This window comes from Anopheles coustani, chromosome 3 (genome assembly GCF_943734705.1).
Source record: "Anopheles coustani chromosome 3, idAnoCousDA_361_x.2, whole genome shotgun sequence".
NCBI classification, from domain to species: Eukaryota; Metazoa; Arthropoda; class Insecta; order Diptera; family Culicidae; genus Anopheles; species Anopheles coustani.
The window spans coordinates 16431542-16452274 of NC_071288.1; the positions used below are offsets into that span (position 1 = coordinate 16431542).

At 46.0% G+C, this 20733-nt stretch overlaps 1 protein-coding gene across 1 annotated transcript in view; it reads right to left on the bottom strand.

Annotated features, from left to right (window-relative positions):
• The window catches only part of LOC131271931 (splicing factor 3A subunit 2), a 56277-nt gene extending 39475 nt beyond the window's left edge, over positions 1–16802 (bottom strand). The window contains exon 1 of the mRNA XM_058273521.1: positions 16250–16802. Coding sequence (XP_058129504.1) covers positions 16250–16802 — 553 coding nt within the window. The remainder of the gene's footprint in view (positions 1–16249) is intronic.
• Between the last annotated feature and the right edge of the window lie 3931 nt (positions 16803–20733).

A 20733-nucleotide genomic window follows, 5' to 3' on the forward strand; every position in this document is an offset into this window, starting at 1 on the left:
ACAAGCTTACAAGTTGCTCGTGTTCTTCCTCCGCTCCACTGGGAAATGTGATGCGGCAAGGAATCGGCGAGCCTTTTATTCGGTGAAGTATCAGTTCGAAGTCGTCCTCGTCGCCACGGACGGTGTGTGTTTACTTCCAGCGCGAAGCAACTCGATACTTCTACTTCTTGAAGCTGACAAATCATTCGATACGCCTTTTTCTCTTTCTCACAAAATATGGAAAAAGGGAAAATGATGCCGGTTCTGGTGGGAGGAAGGAGGTGTCGGTAAATGTGTCATCAGAGCCATCATTTTCCGGAGAATCTGTATCGAAGCAATGTTCTGACATTGTCAGCGAAATCAAGGTGTTATTCAAACCATCCATCAAATGGTATCAATTTCATGGAATAAATTGTTCCACCCGACAGCATAAGGAAAAGGAATAAGGACTTCATTTAGGCCTCAAAAATTTGATAGCGTTGATTAAGTATAACTGAAAAAATAAAATACTTCATATCTACTAGACCTCCTCTTTTATCCGCGTTACGTGTGTTCAGTTTTAACGAGAGACAATTAAATAATCCCTATCCCGAAGGGTGACTCCATTGTGCGTCTTTCTTTACTTTCCTTTTTTGTCATTACACGGTAAGTGTTCCGCCCACTACCGCGTAGCATTTTCCCAGGCATCGTTCAAAGGAAAGGCGAGGAAACCGCTTGAAGAAACGTACTGCGGTCGATGCACTTGCCGACATCGCTCCGTTGCAATCTGCGGACCACTAATAACTTGGCCAAGCAATAATAAGCGAAACGCGGAGAGACGAAGAAAAGTGTCTTCTCCTTTTCGCGCTCCGTTTTCCGAGCAATTGACGATTAGACGTAAAACCGATGCGCCTTAAGGGAGAGAGGAGCAGAAACGATAGAGGAAAGGTTGCCAGTTAATTTAACGAGCGTCTTGGGACGGCGGGCGAAATTCTCATAAAAGACAAACCGAGGAAGTGTAATTAAATAATCGAAAGTGAGCGACTAGCATAAAGATGTCGCTAGATTTTACGGTTTCTTCGAAGTTGTGATGAAAAATTCTTAAAACGAAGGTATCATATCCTTGGAGGAATGCTATCCCGGAAGGTATTTGACCTCTAGCATGAGGAAAAACGGTTCAAAGCATTCTCGTTCTCCCCGTTTACCGCTTTGTATGGACATTGGTTTTAATTATCCTTTTAAAGGATTATGTCTCGAGCGATGGCTCGCCGTTGCGAGGCGTGAGCGGAATGGTTCGTAAAAGGATGCATCCGACGACAGTTCCGCGTTCGACGGAACTTTTTTTTTAATCACAAACGATTACATTCACGAAGCGATTCGCAATCGGTACAAGGGTTGATCGCTTTTGGTCATCCGTTTCCAATGACTCCGTGGGTTCATCCAATTAAGGAACCAATGTGGAACGTTAGAAGTTAGACATCAAGGTTGGCAGCTATCTATCGTTTCAACAAACGTTTCTTTAGCGGATGACACTTAAGGAATTGTAGTTGATTTGTCAATATACCCTAGAATAAATCAAAACAATAATGCACATCTGAAACCACCGATGCAGTAAATCTGATGCAACATATGAGCCAGTTTCGGCTCCAGACAACGAGTCATCCTATGCACCTTCACTGCCACCTCCTCGTGTTTACTCGTCTCCACTACCCTGAAAATACCTTCTCCGCCAGGTTACGGCTTAACTGTTTTTTTATTTCATTTCAATTTTTATTTTCCCCACTCAGCAGTTTCAGGCATGGGCCTGGTTCTGTGGCGAAGATCGCGCTTGTTTGCACTTACCCTGACCATGTGCGATGAGTCACACCCACCTTTATTTATTTGTGTTTCATTTCTCGTCTCATTTTTTTTTCCTTTCCAAACGGACAACATCGAACGGACAAACACCGGATCGGAAAACCTGTTCCAGGGGACGACACATTCTTCCGATCGGCGTCGGAACTTTGGAGCCCGGCTCGCCGGTGTTTCGGTGCAGCCGGGCAATGCCGTTAGTCATTCCCACTTTTCGTGGTGGTGACTAATTGCGATCGAGATGTTGGAGGATGGTTTACATTGTTTGGGTAAACTTTCCATCACGAAAACAAACACGGTGCAGTTGGGACGCGAAAAGCTTCGGATGGTAAAAATGGACCATGTCTAGCAATGGAACAGTTTTTAGCATCAACATGCGTCGGATTACAATTTACCGTTGGCACGTGCTCCATTTTTCACTCGAATAGAGGTAGAACCAACAAAAAACCGAACAAAAACAGTATGTAACACGTGTGTGAAAAGCGTGTAAATTTGAAACGGAACGAACACCCCTTTTGCTCCAAATTCGGCATTTGCTTATCGTCAGCAAACTAGACGGACGTCCGGGACTTCCCTCATGCCGTTGCGTAAATAATCCTTATCTTTAGAGCTTCTTCTGCGGTAGCTTTAGCCCGTGAAAATGATGGGCACGATGGAAAAGGATACGGTTTGATTTCACCGTGGCTCCTTTATTCCCCCAGAAGGAGTCAGCTCACACGGTACCGGCTGTCGATGAAAGACGCTGATCGATGTGGGATAGGAGGATGAGAGGAGAAAGAAAAAAAAAACCCACCCCAGCCGGAGATAGATCGGCCGGTGAAGTGAACGCATTTTCGCAGAATTCAATTTCATGCTCGCTTGCCACTAATGACGTTCTGCCGAGGAGCACGAACCTCCTGCCAACGAGCAGCATGTCTGCAAAGGAAACCATTAAAGGTGGCTGGTGAAGGGGAAGGTGAACCAGGCACCGAAGGTGTGCGCACAGAACGGTAGCAGACCGGCCACCCTTTCGGCACCCGGGCGGGGTGGCGTGCTCTGCATAAATGTTCGGCATGAATCTTCTTTTCAACTTGGGGAAGGTTTTTATCCAACGCTACCCGTTGGGAGCTTTTTCTCGCAAGTCTTCTCTTGATCCATGCTGTCTAGAGCCCCAATTCGCTTGTACTCCTTTCAGACGTTCTTCGTTCTTTTTCTGTTGCCTCTCTTTGGGCCGTTTTTTAAACTTTCTTTCCCTCAGCGTTTCAGATTATTATCCATCCCGGCCGCCTGATAATCGCTCCTCGACAACCCGGCCGGCTTCCATCCATCATCCGGCAGCTTTGTGAAGCGTATGAGGGGGTAAAAAGGAAACCACAGGGTGGCTCGTGAAGCTATCAGGATAGCCGCGTACGGTAGCTTACTGGTTCATGATAGCCAGCTACTGTTCTGCGTGATTGTGCTTTGAGTTCTTGTTTTTTTATCTGTCTTCAGAGGCAGAAGAGAAATGATTTGCTGGAAAAACAGAAGGAGAAATAACGCCCAGAACAAATGGCGAGGAAATAATTTGACACGGAATGGAGAATCATCTCCCGTGGCCCTGTGAAAGATGTTTGCGCGAGTGAAAAATCACGAAGATGAGCCGAAACACCATCACAAGCCACAGTAGAACGCAGAAAAGCGGATTGCGCTTGGTGAAGGTGAAGAAACGAAATGGAAATAATAATATGACGAACAAGAAACAAAAAAATGGCAAGACATAAGAAAGGCACGACCAACACCACCCGCCGGGCACGTGTGGAAGACAATTCGATTGTGGAAAAGAAACCACTGGCGAAAGGCCGGTGTGTGGAAGAACAGAGTTGAGGGAAGGAGGGAGAAAAAAATCACCAATAAACATGTTTTAACATAAATTGAGCTACTGGTGTTGCGGTTACGCCAAAGCGAAGCGTTTATGCGCTAGTCCTTCGACACGAAAGGTTCGTCGCTTACGTTTATCTTCCCTTTTTTCCCGAAACCCTTCCCGTTCCGTTCGACCGAGATGATTTATGTATTTTCGCGTAACCTTCGACAGATCTTGACCGGTTGTCGGATGGGAGAGCTTGGGGATGGAGCTTAAAAATGATTATGATTTGTACGCGTTCCTTCAAGATCTTGCTTGTTTGTTCCAACAATAATCGATCCGGCTGGCGATACACCGGATTGGACTATCTAGTTTTCGGAATCGGAAAATCGTGAAAAGACGCTCGCCCAAACGGAACCATGCGGTTTCTTAGCTTTCTCTCCGTCCATACGCTTACTTTTCCGCTTGATTTTCGCTCTAATGCTGCGTGGCTCGCAAAGGTTCTGGCTCGTGCCAGAAATAGGCTTTCCTCGCCGGAGATGATTCACAGCCTGGTAGCTGGACGGACGTTGCAATTGATTCTCTTCGCTTCGAGATTCGCCACAACCAATCGAACGTTCGAATGCAACGGCAAACCCTCTGGCGGGTCCATTCGTCAAGCGCGATTAGTGGCAGCTCGGAAATCTTCCACGTGCCTAGTGGAGCGAGGAAAACCTCAATAGTAAGAACAGCAACACATTTCCGTTCCGATGCTTCGAGTTACGCCGATTAAGCACGCGAAATTGATCGATTCTTTCTCTTGCAGAACGCTCTCCCTTTGCCTTACGGTTTGGCGTGGCTTATCGAACGGACCAAGCGGACGATAATTGACGCTGGAAAACTCAAGCGGGGAAAGCTTCTTCTCTGCAAAGTTCTTGAAATTAACTCTACGTGATCGTTGCCAATGCACATTCAGGTTCATCCTTCAGCCGGGCGAAAAGGCGTAATGATGTGACTTGCGTGTTTATCAGGTCGTTTGCGACTCGCCCCGCGCTGATTGGAAATAAATCAATCTCGAGCAGATCCATCAAATTATCTCCGCACCCGTTATAGCCAAGAAAGCTGGCGAGTTATTTCCTCCAGTAGAACATTAGCGATATCAACATCGAATAAGATTGACATCTCTTTGTTTTTCTCAAGCAAAACAGAAGCTGTTATTCCTGGTATGCTGCGATCCATTCCGCGAACTTATTGATGTAGGATGGTTTCGTTCATATTTAATATTAATCATTCCCTACTCGAGCTATCGAATTCAATTTATCGAAACCTCATCCAATCAGTAGCTTTTAACCCTCTCTGCAGAATCATTTCAGTGGTTAAATTAACCATTTTCCTAACCCTACGCTCTCAATCCTATGAAGTATCGCCACAATGCAGTGTGTGTTTTACCAACCATATCCCTTCGCCTGCCCTGCCGCTCCAAACTGTTGCATTATGCTGGTTATATTTCAACCAAAAGGCAGATAAAACCCACTATGTTAGAACGCACGTTCAGGATCCTCGTCGTCGATTAGCCACCTCACCAACGTTCGCTTTGTGGTACGGAGCTCAATTAACACACGGCACTGCACGTTGTAACCGAGCGAACCAGGCAGTGTTTAGAGCGTGGTTATAGCTGCCGGCGGAAAAGCGCACCTGAGTGGAAAAATAGCTGCACCGCAGAAAACGCAGCAGTGGCAACAAAGAAACGGATCCGGACCGGAAAAAAGGGGAAGGAAGGGGCATAAAACCGCGTGTGAGTCATATTTTCCAACACTCCAGCTCGCGAGTTCGATTGCCATCTATCCGCTTTAGACATTTGGGTCTCGCCAGTCCACCCGGGTCGGTCGGTCATAGATCATGCACCGTTTAAATTGTCATTTCCTGACACCTCACCTCAACCCCTGCCCAGCAAGCATCGTCTCCTCTACCCTTTGTTAACCGCGAGTCAGCGATTTTGCCGGTTCGAACTGTTGGTTCATTTGCTAATCGATCGATACGCTTCGGGAGAGCTGGCGAGTCTGCAGCTATTTGTGCTATAATTCATCGCCCGCTCGAGCAGGCGGTAACAACATTAAGTCCGGGTGGATTATCCCCCACCCCCCTACCCACTGGTTTGGTTGCCATATTGGGGAATGCATATTTTATGAGGCACGCGCTGGGAGGAAGTTCCGATATGAGTTACGGCACGCTGAATTCCTGCCAGGTGGTTCACATTCCCATCGAAATGTAATCACCGCAAGTCAGCATCTCATTTTCTTATCTTCTACCCCCCATTTGCACCGAGCTAGTTCGGTTGCTAATTTTCACCCACCTCGTTGACTTCTGAAACATGCCTCGCGTTTTATGGTAGCTGGCAATTAATTAGATAATTAACATGTCGCTAATTTAAGCGCCGCAGGGAAAGACCACATACACGCACCGGACGTTACCGATTACCGCGTTGCGAGTGCGAACTTTGGGTGCACGTATGTGCGAGGTCTAGCTGTCCCTCCATCAGCTCCATCTACAGCCGCTTCACCCTCTACGACGCCGTTAGACAAACCGACGCCAAGCGGTGCGGAAGCGTTAGGAAGATCGAAACACTCCACGCCATGGTTCGGAGGAGCCGGGGGGGTTTTCTTCACCGTTGCACATCCTTGGTCGGGATCTGTTTGGCCGCCTGCAGGGGAGTGTGTTGCGGTCCACGGAAAGCTACGTGCTACAAACGTAAATAATTGATGCAACCACGCTACGTTTGAAGTGAATCATGCTCACTTGAAGAGGGTTTGAACTGAATTGAACTCTACTCATATGGCGTCAACTGTGCGTGCATCGCGTGGTGGAACATGTTTTTGCTCCGAACATGTCTCCCCTTGTGAACCCCAGAAAGGCTCTAACGAATCGCCAAATTCGTCACACCATCTCAGACGTCCTTCAGGGTTAGGGTTCACGACGTTGCTGCAGATGACAAACAAAGCTGGCCCCGGTCAGCAACCCCTTTTCTGGGTTGGTACTAACATGGGCATGGGAACGTCACAACGTCATGGTTGGTGCTAATTAAAACGGTTTTTGCACCGGACCAGAGCACGAAAACCGCAATCGGGCGAGGGAAAAAGATAATGCCCGTTTTTGGCGCACGAATGATTGGAAGGTAAGTTCTTGTCTACCTCGTTTACTATCTGAGATCCAATAGCAGCAACATGGCATGCTGAGCGTTTTCCAAACAAGTCCAACAATGTGCAGCAGCATAGACAGAGTTGTCAATGTCAAGTTCAACGCGATCGATCGCCGCGATGTATGTTTATTTATGGTTATGTTGCGACGGTTTAAGGAAAGGCATGCGATCCGGTGGCGTTAAAAAGGCATTTCGGTGAGGCGGCGATACGCAGGAATGTCTGTTTAGCTTGCGGAAGTAAGCTCGTGACTATCCGGTACCGTAGCGGTAAGCGATTTCCGATGGGAATTACAAAGAGGCATACGATCCTTAGCTCAAACACTTCATTAGGAATAAGAATATGTTTCTTCGGGTTTCGTTTGCCGATCCTAGTCGTCCAGGTGGCGCGCCACGCTAAAGCCTGACAGTAATGTACCGAGCAAAATCCTCACTAATCACTTGTCAAACTGTTGTGCAGTAGATTAGCACTCCTCCAAGACGGATGTCGAAGGGAAACCGCCTCCGAACGCGGCCCCGTACTGTTCATGGAAGGAAGGAAATGGAATTGCCTAAGGCGGATTAGCGAACGAATGATTGATCCTTTGTTCGCTCGCGCGGAATTACAACCGATTGGCAAGCTTTATGGCAGTTACTTAATTCTATCGAACCCGTTGCTGAAACCCACGCCGACGGTGGAGGATGTTGATGTGCAAAACAATTTACGCAGAGCTGAAAGATAGAACGCTTATTGCGTTGGCAAAGCAAAGGAACATTAATTTGACATTAAAATTTACGGTGTCTATCGGCGGGCTTTAGGCTGATGGTTTGCCCCGACCAACATGCCTTTTATGTGCGCAAGGTGGATAGTTTGACGGTTGAATAAATTTCCCGCACTACAACTTCTAGGCGAGCTAGCACTCTCGCCGCACAAAAGAATTCCTTCCGATGGCACGGCCGGGCCATTAACACATCCTTGCGGGCAATGGACGTAGAAATTAATTAAGATAACCGTACCCGAGCTCGGAGCGTGCGTCGCGGCTTGGGCGAAGCGCATTTTACTTTTCCACGAAATGCAACCCACTCCGGAGCGCTTTGTCGAGGCGGGAGTTCTGAAGAGCTTTTAATTAGCACCGGTGACGGTGAAACGCACGGCTACTAATAGAAAAAAAAACCCAGCCGAGGTACGATGGCACCGACGTCAAAACCAACCGGAACGAAAGGGGAGGGTTGTGAAGGAAGATAAGCTATTGCATTGACATTGTACAATTGCACGAAACCGGTCGTCATCGTGGGTGGATTGACTCAGACCTGCTGCATCGGTGGATGGCGTGCCGCATCATAGTGCACCATTTCTCGGTACTGACAGCGAGGTGGAGGAATTTCAAGTGCAAGTGCAAGTGCACAGATGCATGAAGGCTGCATTTCAGGTTGACTTCAACCTCACCTGGCTAGTTACCAGAGGAATGTACACGGGTGGGCTTCAAAGTGCCAGCGATTATTCTTCGCGATACCTCTCTTCACTGCTTCACGAGACATCGGCGTGAATAATGGGCAGAAGTTAAATTTCAGATGTATTATATTTTATCCTGCCAAGATTGATTGATTTAGTTCTGATGTCTTTTTCAGTCGTAAATATGAGACACAAACTTGGTAGTTTAATGTTCCATCGAAAATGCTGAGGTAATATAATGCCTACGGCGGATGGCGAAAATGGTTTGACTCGCAAAAATACATCATTTCCTTCTGGTGTTGGCAAATTCTCAGACAAACCCTTCCCACGGTCCTTTGCTGTCCTGGGAACGCTTTTCAGGTTTTCTTAAACTAAACCATTTTATTACCAAAACGGACCGAACATCAACCATCGAGTCCATCCGATTGGTTTCCAGTCATAATTAACTCGGACCACCGGCTGGAAGCCAATTGGCAAAAGGTTAATTTCACGCTTCATTTCAAATCCCGCCACGGCCAGTTGGAGAAGGGAGACGAAATAAATAAGAAACCAGAAAAGAACTGCTCCCCAACGAGCACGTAATAAAACAATCGGAGACATGGCGAAGGGTTTCTTTATGCAGACCATCCCGAAGGTGTCACTGGGTGCGTCTGACTCGGGCTTCTGGGAAATGGGATGTCGAACAAGAATTATGGCTCGTAAAAGTCAACCTCCAGAGATGTTCGTTCGAATATCGATGGAATGGCATCCAGAGTTGCATCCTTCCCTTTCGGGAGTCTTGAAAGGCAGCTTTTGAACACTGCCACACAAAGAACCATCAAAGGGCCACATTCTCACAGACTTTCAGGTGCGGGGAAATGGCTTTGATCGAGGATTTGCATGAACCGCGGGTTAAATGTGCATTTCTGCAATCACCTAATCCGCGCGAAGAAGATGACGAATGGTTTTCTTCTTGTAGTGCCAATTGGTTACGGGAAACCGGGCGCGAATCGCGATCGATCATCGGCCGAGAACTGCATATGGTGAGCTATTAAATGCTATTAGAACCGGTTGAGTCGGGGAAATAAAATATCGAAGATAATTGCATATTTAAATATGCACGCTGCAAGATCAAAGGAGGCTTTGGTCAAGTCTTCATCTGATCTTTCCCATGCCGACGATAATACGACTCGTTCTGCACGTATCGATGTTAGAAGGTATTTAAGAACTGTTTTCATGTTTTCACCATATGCCGCCTTCAATCGCCACGGGTTCCCATTCGTGGAAACCGGCTAGACACAAGGCGTGGTTTTAGGAAACGCCCTGGATGAGTAATAAAAAAATGATCTCTTGTACATCGCAGATTAAAAGTGCACTGCGGATGTAACAATAAAAGCTGCGACATGGGAAAAAACACCTTACAACTATCGTTATGGTGGGGCAATAAAAAAATCCCCATCCACGGGAAGTAGGTACGAAATCGAACCACAAGCCCAACGTCGTGATGCTGAACACGCGATCGGAGTTCGCTTATGACTCACTCCCGGTCAGCTCGTTGACGTCGATGCCGGGGAAGTGGATCGAAGGAGGGGAGGGCGGGATGGGCGATGGTCGAAAGATGTGCGCACAAGAACAACAAACCTGATCGAATCCGTCTGCGAGGGGAGTGATCGAAGGAAAATGAGCTGCTGGAAGAAAACCGCCGAGAAAGCCAACGAGCCGACGCGAGCGAGACGAAGTGAGAAGCAAAACTCACCACCGCGAGCCGCTTGCTGATTCATCGTGCGATCGGTGAACAATCGAGGTGAAGAAGCGCACGCGCACACGTGCCATGATTTTTATCAAAGCCCCTCGGACGCTTTTATAACTACGTCTAAGGGGGAATTGGATTAACGAACTCGGGTTGAATATGAATTTATTCCCAACCAGGAGGAGGAAAAATCTTTCACCCGATTATCCACCCAATGGACGAGAGGGTCGGGAAGAACACCGGACAGCACGTGGGTTTGGGGGAGAGTTTAAAGAAAATTACAGCATGACGCAGGCATGTTTTCCTTGGTTACCGTTTGACGCACTACCTCTTCTTGTTCTGCTGTTTTCTACGAGTGTTTAAATGAGTTTTCTTGAGGTGAGCGAAGAAGAAAACAAAATCGATAAACGAAACTGAGTGAGCTTCTAACTTAGAACGACCAAAAACTGTCTCGTTCTGGTGGTCGTAGAAGTGTGGTGGTCGTAAAGTACAGGTGTTTGGAAGCCTATGCTACATTACCATGACGCAGCATCCTTCGTTCCCGCATCATGATTTTCCTCTTTCGATCGGAGAAATTTTGACAGTGACGATGTAAGTTTTCCTCTCCAGCAGGTTCGACGTGAGTAAGAAAAAAAAAGACGAAACGATTAAATTTTCGACACTCCGGGGAAAAGAAATTGAATTCCGTCAAGAACTGCGCTGGCAACAAATCGATTAGTGTGACTCGTTGGACTACGGGTCTTGTCGTTTCGTTTTCGTTAACCGCTCAATCGCGTTTCAAACGCAAAGACCATTCCAATCATCACAACGAGGATGTCTTTGCCTGCCCGGGGTGTAAAATTACGAGTCAATTTACAGTTAGTTGTTCTCCGCATCTTTTCCAAACGGTAGCTTTTCCTGAACTGATTTGGTTAATTTAGATGGATTTTCCAAATCAATTATTTCCGGACGCTGGATCGATCAACGAAACCGGCCAACTTGATCCATTGTCTGTGTGCTACATGCTTCATTGTAGAATTAGAAAAATTAGGACCTCAAGTTTGATGGGAAGAAGTTTTGTTATTCAAATCTGTTCAATCGCTCCTCCCGGAAGGACGCTGACAGGATCGATTTGTTCTGAATGTTTTTATCGTTAGCGCTCCGACCGGTTAAGGGTCAAACGATGTAAACCGTTGTCGCACCGATCGGTAAATTTACCCGACGTTGACGGATGGAAAAGCATTTACCAGGAAATGACCTCATTTCGGGAAAATTTATCCCCGACATAAAAATCAATGTTTGACGAGCAGAAACAACAATTTATCACGCAGCGTGTAACAAATGTTTCGCTCGGTCGCTTATGTTTTCTCGTTGTCTGCTTGCATCTACTGTCTAGGAAAATCGTCTGGAACGTTGGTAAGCGTTCATCATGATGATGATGATGTTCGAGATGTTCTGTGTCTCGCGCGCGAAGTAATGAATGAAAATCATTAACATTTAACTATTATGTCACCGTGTGCTGCTCTATCGGTGTCGATCCCGATTGTCGTCGTGCCGTCGATGGCTAATGATTTGTTTTGCTTTCTAACGCGCGCAGTTTAACGCACCCCATGTCGCCTCGTTCCGTGCCCAGTCACGCACGAAAGCAATTCAAACACTGCACACGAATGCGCTGCTAATGGCCAGCGCAACACTGTGCGTTGCCATGTGTGGACCTGTTCTCTCGGGTCCTTGCCGGGGAACATCTTCTCACGACGCGGATCATGTGCACACAACCAACCGCCATCTCGCGTTACACACCTCCGGATGGCGGAAAAACGACATGCAAAACAAACAAATAGCATCATCAAACAACCAACGCAGAGACGCATCGGTGACAGACGGCTGGGGAGGTGGCAGTATTTTCCGGGAAAAACCCTTCAATCATACGGCGTCGGCCGGTACGGGTGTCGGGTATTTTTTCCGCAAAGCCAAAACTGAAAACCGCACCCAAACGATCGTGGTCGATCGTCGTACGCAAGAAATTCCCTAAGAGAAATATTACACCACACGAGCCCGTCACTTCATCCAGTGACTATTTTTCATCACGGGGCTCGTTCGTTTCTCCACGCTCTTGCCAAGTGTGAAATGGTTTTCCACTCAGACCCTGATGCGAAACGGCAACAAAAAGGCCTGGCTAGAAGAAACAATCCATTCTTGCCGAGAAAACCAAATAAAGAAGGACAACGGGCGACGGCAGAACAGTTGCCAACCGAGAGTAAGCAATCTTCCTTCGTTCGCCGCTTGCCTTCGCCATACTGTCTGTATTGAATCATTAATCTTTTCCAAAACCGCGCGCGCACACCACGCTTCGGGAAACATTAGCTTGTCGTTTGCCAACGGTCCTGCAGAGGGTAGGCATTTTCATTTTCCTACCCCTTGCATTGCATCCTTTCATGGGTCTCAAAAAAGAAGCTAAAAACAAAGCTTGTTGATTTTGGGAAACCTTTCAAACGGACCACCGAGAATCACGTCGTACACTAACATAAATAAATATTTTCCATAAACATTGCCTATCCGCTGGAGCGTCGACTTGGTGTTCATGTAAAGGACTCCTCATCTGGCGTGTGCCAGCGGAACCAAACGATGACTAAAGGCACCCATTTTTTCTTCTCGCTGGTAGGCAAATTTGTCTTACCAACTGACTGACTGACTGACTTATGGTTGAAAATGATGATTGGCTTCGCGATACCCGCCGCTAGTCGGTAGTCGATTTGTTTATTGATCGTCGCAACACTGTATGCGTATTTATTTTTGCACTTGACAAGCTGTGCATCTTCTGGACTACTGGTCTCTGGAGATATTTGCTTGTTGAACCGATTTGGAGAAGACAATCACGCCAATAAGAGCGATGAGTAAACCTCAACCGGCCAAGAAAGTGTAATTTACGCGAGGGATGGTTTATTTGTTGATACACTTTCTGGTTCGCGAATGGCGAATGATTGACATCGAACTTTCTACCGTTGGTAGATTTATTTAATTGGAAAAAATACTGCTTCCTCACTTGAACCAAACCTAACTGAATCATCATGAAATGCGACTCAGCTGGAACTAAGCATCAAGGCCACACCCTCAACCATAATCTCAATAACTGGAGTGACCTTCACCCGCGTGCTGTTTACTCGGCGTCTCTCGGGAGGTACTTTATCGATCGGACGAAAAACAAAACCCGTGTCGCAGATTTATATTTAAACCTTCCTCCAAAAGCGACGCACTTCCATGCCACACCGATTCCGCTACTTTATGAGCTAACCTACGACAACGTACGGCACAGCCACTTGAGATCCGGACGGCGTCATCTTCCGCCACGGCGCTTCATTTCTGCGCGTTGTGACGCGCGATTTCGCAACGATCGGAAACAAAGAGAAATCAGAAAGAAGCGACCATCGGGAACCGACCACCACCACCACCTCCGCACGGGCACGTGGTTGACATCGAAAGTGCATTGCTGCACATCGCAACAAAGAACGCATGTATGCTTTCTTGAACAAAAAAAAGAGTATCACACTCGAGTTCTGCTGCAATACTGTCTAACCCACTGTCGGCTTGTTACGTCGAATTTTTACGTCACATCACCCGCTTGCCAGTAAAACTATCGGTAACCCGCATGGGACGCCATCGGCAACAACAAATGCATTCTTCCCGAGTCACAGTTGCAGTTTGGTGCAAAACGAGGAAATGTTCAAACAAAAACAAACGCTTTGCGAATAGATTCGCGTACGACAAAGTCGGGTTGTAAATGTAACAACTAGATCGAGACATTGGCCTTGACGGGGTAGACATGCAACTCGATGGCGATTGGAACGGAACGTGCATGTCTCATAAAAGCGTAACAATCTACGGATCAACTCTCATCTAACCGTGTGAATTCTATCGCTTGGCTATCAGGAGTACAGATTACTTAAATATATCACATTCCGAGCCGAGGTTATCGGGAACGTCGAGTGCCCAAAAAATATCAACCAAGGCGTCATCTAATAATTCAAATTAAAAGGCACGCCAAAATCGTAAACCCGTTGGGGGAGTAATGGGTCACGCGTTTTTATAGGTCACTAAATTCCTCGACCGACCACTTGACACGAGTGCGTTATGGGCTAGGGGGTGAGATTGAATAAAAAAAGGGCGATAAAAAAAGAACGCCCGATTAACTGTGTTAGCAGTGCGTCCAGCAAGCAGGTCAAAATTCAAATCAATTACAATCGACCTCAAATTTAACTACACCGGCGGGATTTTACTGGCAGCCGAAAAAATCTAATCGCATTAAACTAGAGAAACCCCTTCCTTCGGCGACTCGGTACGGGTCGTCAAGTGTTCAATTAGTTAATAGAAGATTGATAGGATAGTATAAATATTTATGTAACGGAATTTCTGCCTTCGACCCAGCCAGTTATGTCCAGTGAAACGATTTTACGCTGCGTTAATAGCTCCAAACGGTCGCGAAAAAGTCGACCGAAGTGTTGGAAGACGAAGGGTTACGTTCTGTGTGACGTGGAAGAGGGAGGACGGGGGCGAGGTTAGCCTATAACACATCCTAGACGACGAAAGGAATCGATCCGTACCGCTTAGCAGCAGGACAAAGACGAATAAATTAGCATATTATGAGGTTCGCTGCTTGCGTCTCCGCCTTCCATGGCATCGAGACGAGCGACGTCGATGCATACGACTCTCGTGTATGCAAACCGCCAGCCTCTTTCCATCATCACCCCCGACGTTCGGCGGAATCTCACCCGTGACAAGTTGTAACGCGCGTGAATGAAGTTAATCTCAACTGATCGAATTCCAACGAGCGCCGCCCTTTACTTCCCCAGAGTTCTTCGCGAGTGATCTCACCATCTCTCACCGGCAACTATTTCCTTTACCTCCGCACTTGGTGCGCTTGTTGAAGTGCATCTTTCGGTCCACCCCTCCGATGCTTTCATGTAGCGCTATTTTCATCACCCGCTTCCCTCTAATCACTTAGCGGACTTGGCACTAACACCCGTCCGTTCTGATTACACCCGTGAGCACTGGCTACACCCAGCAGTAAAATGGTAAATACATTCTGTCGTCAAAATTATCATCGCTAAGCGGAAGCACCCCGAGTAGTGCTGCGGGGGCTATCCCTTCGGAGGCATGCCCTCGTAAAAATGGGAAACGGAAGGAAAAGGAAAAATGGGTACCGATTAGTTAACACGCGCTGACGGGACTCGCCACGGGGCATGGAACATAAAATTTATAGCATTGTCCATTTGAAGATTAGTTACCGGGGTCCAAGAGGGATCGCTTTCATCGTTGGGGAAGGCGATGATTTGGGACGACTAAACATTACGGCTGTTGGTTGATCGAATAGGAATCAATCAAACTTTGAAAGCACGCTTGCGTGTTTATGCAAAATGATTAATTTGCCTAAAGAATACCGTACATTTTACTGCATCCAAGGCATCAACCTAATTGAAGCCATCTAAGGAGACATTACCTGAATGTTGGAAGTGCATGTTCGGAACCACTTTTGAATCATGAAAAACAATGAATCCGATTGTCATAAAATGCAGAAGTAAGTAAAAAGTTATGTTAAATAATTACATTCTGCTTCTTCCGGGTAAGGAAATACTTGGGGGAAGTAATGGATCAATATCAGTTCGGACATATTAAACCATAAAACGAACATATTGACGGACTTGATTGAACTTGATAAAACGGACTTGATTGAATCGTAAGCTAATGATGGGAACAAGGATATTCCATTACATGTCAGTTACATTTACGTGATTAAATATAATGATGGCAATGAGCTTAGAGAATTTGTACTTGTGTCTATTAGTGTTAATACCAGTTTTCTACCTCTCTTTCAAGATAACAAAACAGACAGAAAGAGATGTGCAAGAACAGAAAGAGAATTTTGCAAATTAAATTTTATGCAAATTAATTTGTTCCGTCCGATTCGAAACAAGTTTCCACGTCATCTCTGCACAGACGCTATGACGTTATTGGGTGCTGACGTTCGAGTCATAGGAAAAATCAATTCGATGCGTTGTACTGCAGCATTTTACTTTCAGCCCAAGCGACTCTTGAGGTATTAAATTATTCCTCCACGTTGACATGTGAATCATCAGAAGAAATGTTCACGATGTTCCGTATGACGTAAGGGTTTGTGACCATCATAATCAAGTTGTTAGTCGATAGGTGAGTGTACTCATTCCTGATATTAATTTGTTTTTTAAAGGTCAGACTAAATGAAATAAAGAGTTAGATTCGGGGAAAAACATTCGTAGAAACAGGTTCGTCGCTTACCTCGTACTCCGCAACGATGCAGTGCCTCGTACAGGGCCTGCACCAGATCATCGTTCGCGGCTCCCAGATAGGGAGGATGAGCAAAGGCACTGTTCGGAGGCGTCATCACGTGCGGCAGCGGATGTGGCAGTTCCGCCGGGTTACCTCCATTCGACGGTCCTCCAACCGGGTGAGCATACGGACTGCCCGGATATCCGGGATAATAGAAATGGGTGTTCTGACCCGGCGGAAGATGGTACATCGGTTGTGGGTACGGGTGGTAGTAGTGGTTATTGCCACTGGCCACCGGAATCGGCGTAGATGGGGCATGGCCGGGCCCAGCCATAGGGAACGCTCCGGCGTTTCCTTGAGTGACGACCGGAGGAGCACTCTGCGGAGGCTGTAGCTGTTGCTGCTGCTGCTGCTGCTGATTCGGGGGCTGGTAACCTGGATGAGGTGCTCCTTGGTTGGGGTTGGAAGGCGCCCCGTTTCCGGCAGGCGGTCCGGCACCGGAAGAGGAAGCTCCTCCACCGCCCGGGCCTGGCGCGTCCGGCAGTGCGAACGGTTTAGCCATCGTGCAAAAAACGATCAAACACTCACTGGGACTCGATCGAGTTGGCTCACTGCTCGAGTCAGACGCGGGCGTTTAACAAGTTATTCTTGGTTTCGCTTCAAATCTCTCGACGTGATTCCACTCAATTCAAGTGGCTCCGAACACTTTATTCTGGCAGTAGTTGTTACTTTATTCAGTTTAACTAGTTATTCATCAAAGCAGGCCTTCGTGTCAACCTTCCCGATACAAAGGATAACGCACACTAGATCTTCGCAAACTTCACAGATCTTCAATCGCACAAACATTCAAACATCAATCAGGACTTTCGAGAAATATCGAACAGTATTTCATCGTCATCGGTATTCTGCCGGTTTGAAAATCCTCCGCAGTTCGAAATACGGTTTTGCTTCCGATCTGTTTTTATCACCACGCGAAACTTCAAGATCAGAATCTTAGACTTGCCTCTAACTAATGTACTAGTCTCAATAACTCCAAACGCCTTATGCCACTTGCTTTCGCCGATTCACACAGTCAATTGAGGCTGCCAATTGTCGATTGCACTTGCACACTCTCCAACCAAGTCTGGTCCAACGTAATTGATGATTATTAACAATGGTCTTCGTCTCTGAAAAGTATTCTTAAAGACAGTCTCGAATGCGTTTCAGTTAAGGCGATGGCGCAACTTGATGCGTGATTTCCAATAAACCGGTTACGGCGAGATGTTACGGAGACAAATGTCGCAGGTCACCACTTTTCTTAGAACACTTTGAAGGCACTTGTTCGCGTTAGGAAACGAAATTGTTTCGAACAATAACAAGCTTTTTAAAAAAATCTTTTAAACGCTTGATTTTTTTTATAGTTTATCGTTCGTTGTTTACCAATAATTATTTGCACTTCGGCTGGTTCAAAGTCTAACGAGTAATAATCACACTTAATATTTGCTTCGATAAGAACACTTTACACGGGTTAGTATTGCTTAAGGGCACTTTATCGTCTTCTAGACGGTTTAAAAAGTTTTCTGAACAAAACTTTTCCAAGCTCGGCTCGGCAAGTGTTTTAATTCACAGAGTTTTCTTGTTTCAAAGCGATTCCGTTTCGTTCTGCTAACAAAACTGACCTACAGTTGTTTTCGTTTCGCACAATCTTAACTCGATCACGTTCGTCGAGCAAGTCGTTTCGAAAGGACACACTCCAAGGTTTGAAGATAACAGGCACTGTTTCGTCCACCAGGAGATCACACCGAACTTCCCACAGCAGATCGTCGATCCGATCGCACCCTTTCGAGCTGCGGCACACAAGCACTCTGTATCTCTGCCCGCGTCCAAGGGGCAACACGATGCGTTGCGATGCGATGCGAAGCGATACTAGCTGCGTCAGTGTCTAGCCTTCAGCGAGTCAACCGTGCGTCCGAGCCGCTATCCAACCAAAGTACAACTGACTCGCGGTCCGCCGCGCTCTTCAGCATCAGCGCGCAAGAACGAAGCGCGAGACTAAAGCAACGCCAGTACACCACCACCACCACGATACACATGCATGCAAGCGAAGAAAAAGAAATCCTGAACGCGCTGCTTCGTACGAACCGCGCGTGAAGCACTGACGTAGAATCACAGAACCCCGGAGATGTAAAGATAACAAACACCAACACGCTCGATAGAACGAAACCGCGAACGCGAGCGACAGATACGATCGCTCGGGTGTGTGAGCGAAATAGCGCAACAACAAACGAAACCCATCGCTGGTGCAGTTGCATATGCACAGGCCTTTTTGCTGTCTCACCCACACCCACCATCACTCGCCATTTCCTTTTCACTCTCGCCTCTGCAGCAATGCACTTCTGCGAGCGCAAGATCAAGCAACACACACTCAAGCAACTTACTCGATCGAGCGTGTACGGAAACCTGATTTTGTCGATGTGCACGAACTGCATGTGTGCGCGTTGGTGTGCAACGCAATGCACTCGATGATGGAAAACAAAGAAACGATGACGTATCGCTCGATGATCGGATGCAGCGGCGCGAGATGAGATGATTGCGTGAGAAGCGCGATCGAGCAGTGAGCGTGTGAGATGAGACGGTTCCGATAATGATTTGTTTTGCTCGTCATCTAATCCATAATTTCGTCCTGGAACTCGGAAAACAGTAGCTTATACTTAGTATGGGCTTATACTAGCGTGTAGTAGATTATACTAGTAGTATAGTATGCTTTGACATATCACTATTAGCTTAAAAACATTCTTGTAAATTCTTGAAAGGGGTAAACATGAGAAACTAAAATAAGTACATGGTTTAAATTTTTTTAACTTTGACGTTTTGGGACGTGAAAAATTACTTAAGTTGATGTTTTCAATGTTTTACGAAGAAGTAAATATCGTCATCTATCATATTTACCCAGTAGGTGTTTACTAGAATTTATCCCTTTGCCTTTGTGGATTGTCAGTATTCTCGTACAGAGGAGGTTCTTTACTCAGTTGGGATTCAAACTCACGCCTTGGGAGAAGTGCTACTCCGATTTTCTAACCGGCGTAACCACTCGACTGTCGGGAACCCCCAGGTCCGCCAATTTAAAAATAATTCTATAGTTAATAGTAAATCCCATTTAGTTGGTTTGGCGGTTTTTCACACAGTGCCAAATCAAAATGAGTAGTCAAAACTTTTAGGTGCTTTACAAGAGTATTGTAACGATAAAAATTGAACAAAAAAGTCAATTTAAACAAACATAAAAAACATTATTATAAACCTTTTCTGTGCAGATGTGAATCCCAACCAAACTTTTGGAACGGCAGCATGATATTGTGAGCTAGAAAATCGGCGCTGTCGATGGGAAAACCCAACGGAAGGCCGACTCTTTCCTGAGAACTGATTTTCGACTTAATCAAAAAGTAAAACTATAGGAAGCCCTTAACTGTAAGGCACTTCTGAAGACAGCCGCTACATCAGCGAAGAATAATAATAATAATGATAATACAAGGAAGAAGAAGAAAATAATAAAATGAATAAGAAAAATGAAAGCAAAGTTTTCTTAACATTATGTTGAAATGGATATCTGACTTTTTTATAACTGAAACAAGACTTTGGTAACTCATAACATAATAGAAAAGACTGTCCTAAACGAGTGATCTAATTAAAAAAAGCAAAAGGCATCATGTTTGTTGAAAGGTTGAACTGACTTGTAATAACGATCAAACATACCGAATGCACAATAAAACATAAACGGCTGCCAAAGAGGTTTCCGTGTTAACTTCACCTAATAAAGAATAAAACTAGGCAGCGAACAGTGACACCCAAACGACCAAAGTCGTCAACCCTATCGGGGCTTCGATCGTAGGAGTAGGTTGAAAAATAATATTTCTAATGTACCATAATAAAAATAAACCTAGCGCCACCGACAGCACGTCAATAAAATCGTCATAGAAGAAACATAATCAAACGAATTGGGATCGACGACCCGTGGTAAGGATAAAAAGATGGAGAACGAAAAGAACATCTTGCCAAGTTAGAGTTATAGTTTATTTTTCAATATTTGACAAGCAATAAAACCTTAACCATTTATGTATTCTTAAGCCTCAGGCACTTGAAGAAGCGAGTGCGGTTAATTAGAACACATCCTTCCTAGTGGCAACATTGTAACCGAAGTACCCAACTTTTGAGCAACTGAAAACAATTGAAACATCCTCACAAAGATAGTTTCGGACGGTGTCCTAGGTTTGTCTCGTAAAAAGATCTACCTAATGTGACAGCGGCAAAGCCAGGCCGCTCGTTCCCGAGTGATGGGCACGCTGGCTAAATTTACACCCATTACATCACAGGACTCACGTCGTAAAGGCTTATAATTTATGCCATTGCTCCGCTGGTGCTCGGCGCAAAAGAAAATAAAAGAACCAGAGCGCAAGTTATAGTGAAGCACAACTGGAGAGTGTTCCCTGTAGGAAACATCGGGCAAGAATAATTTCACA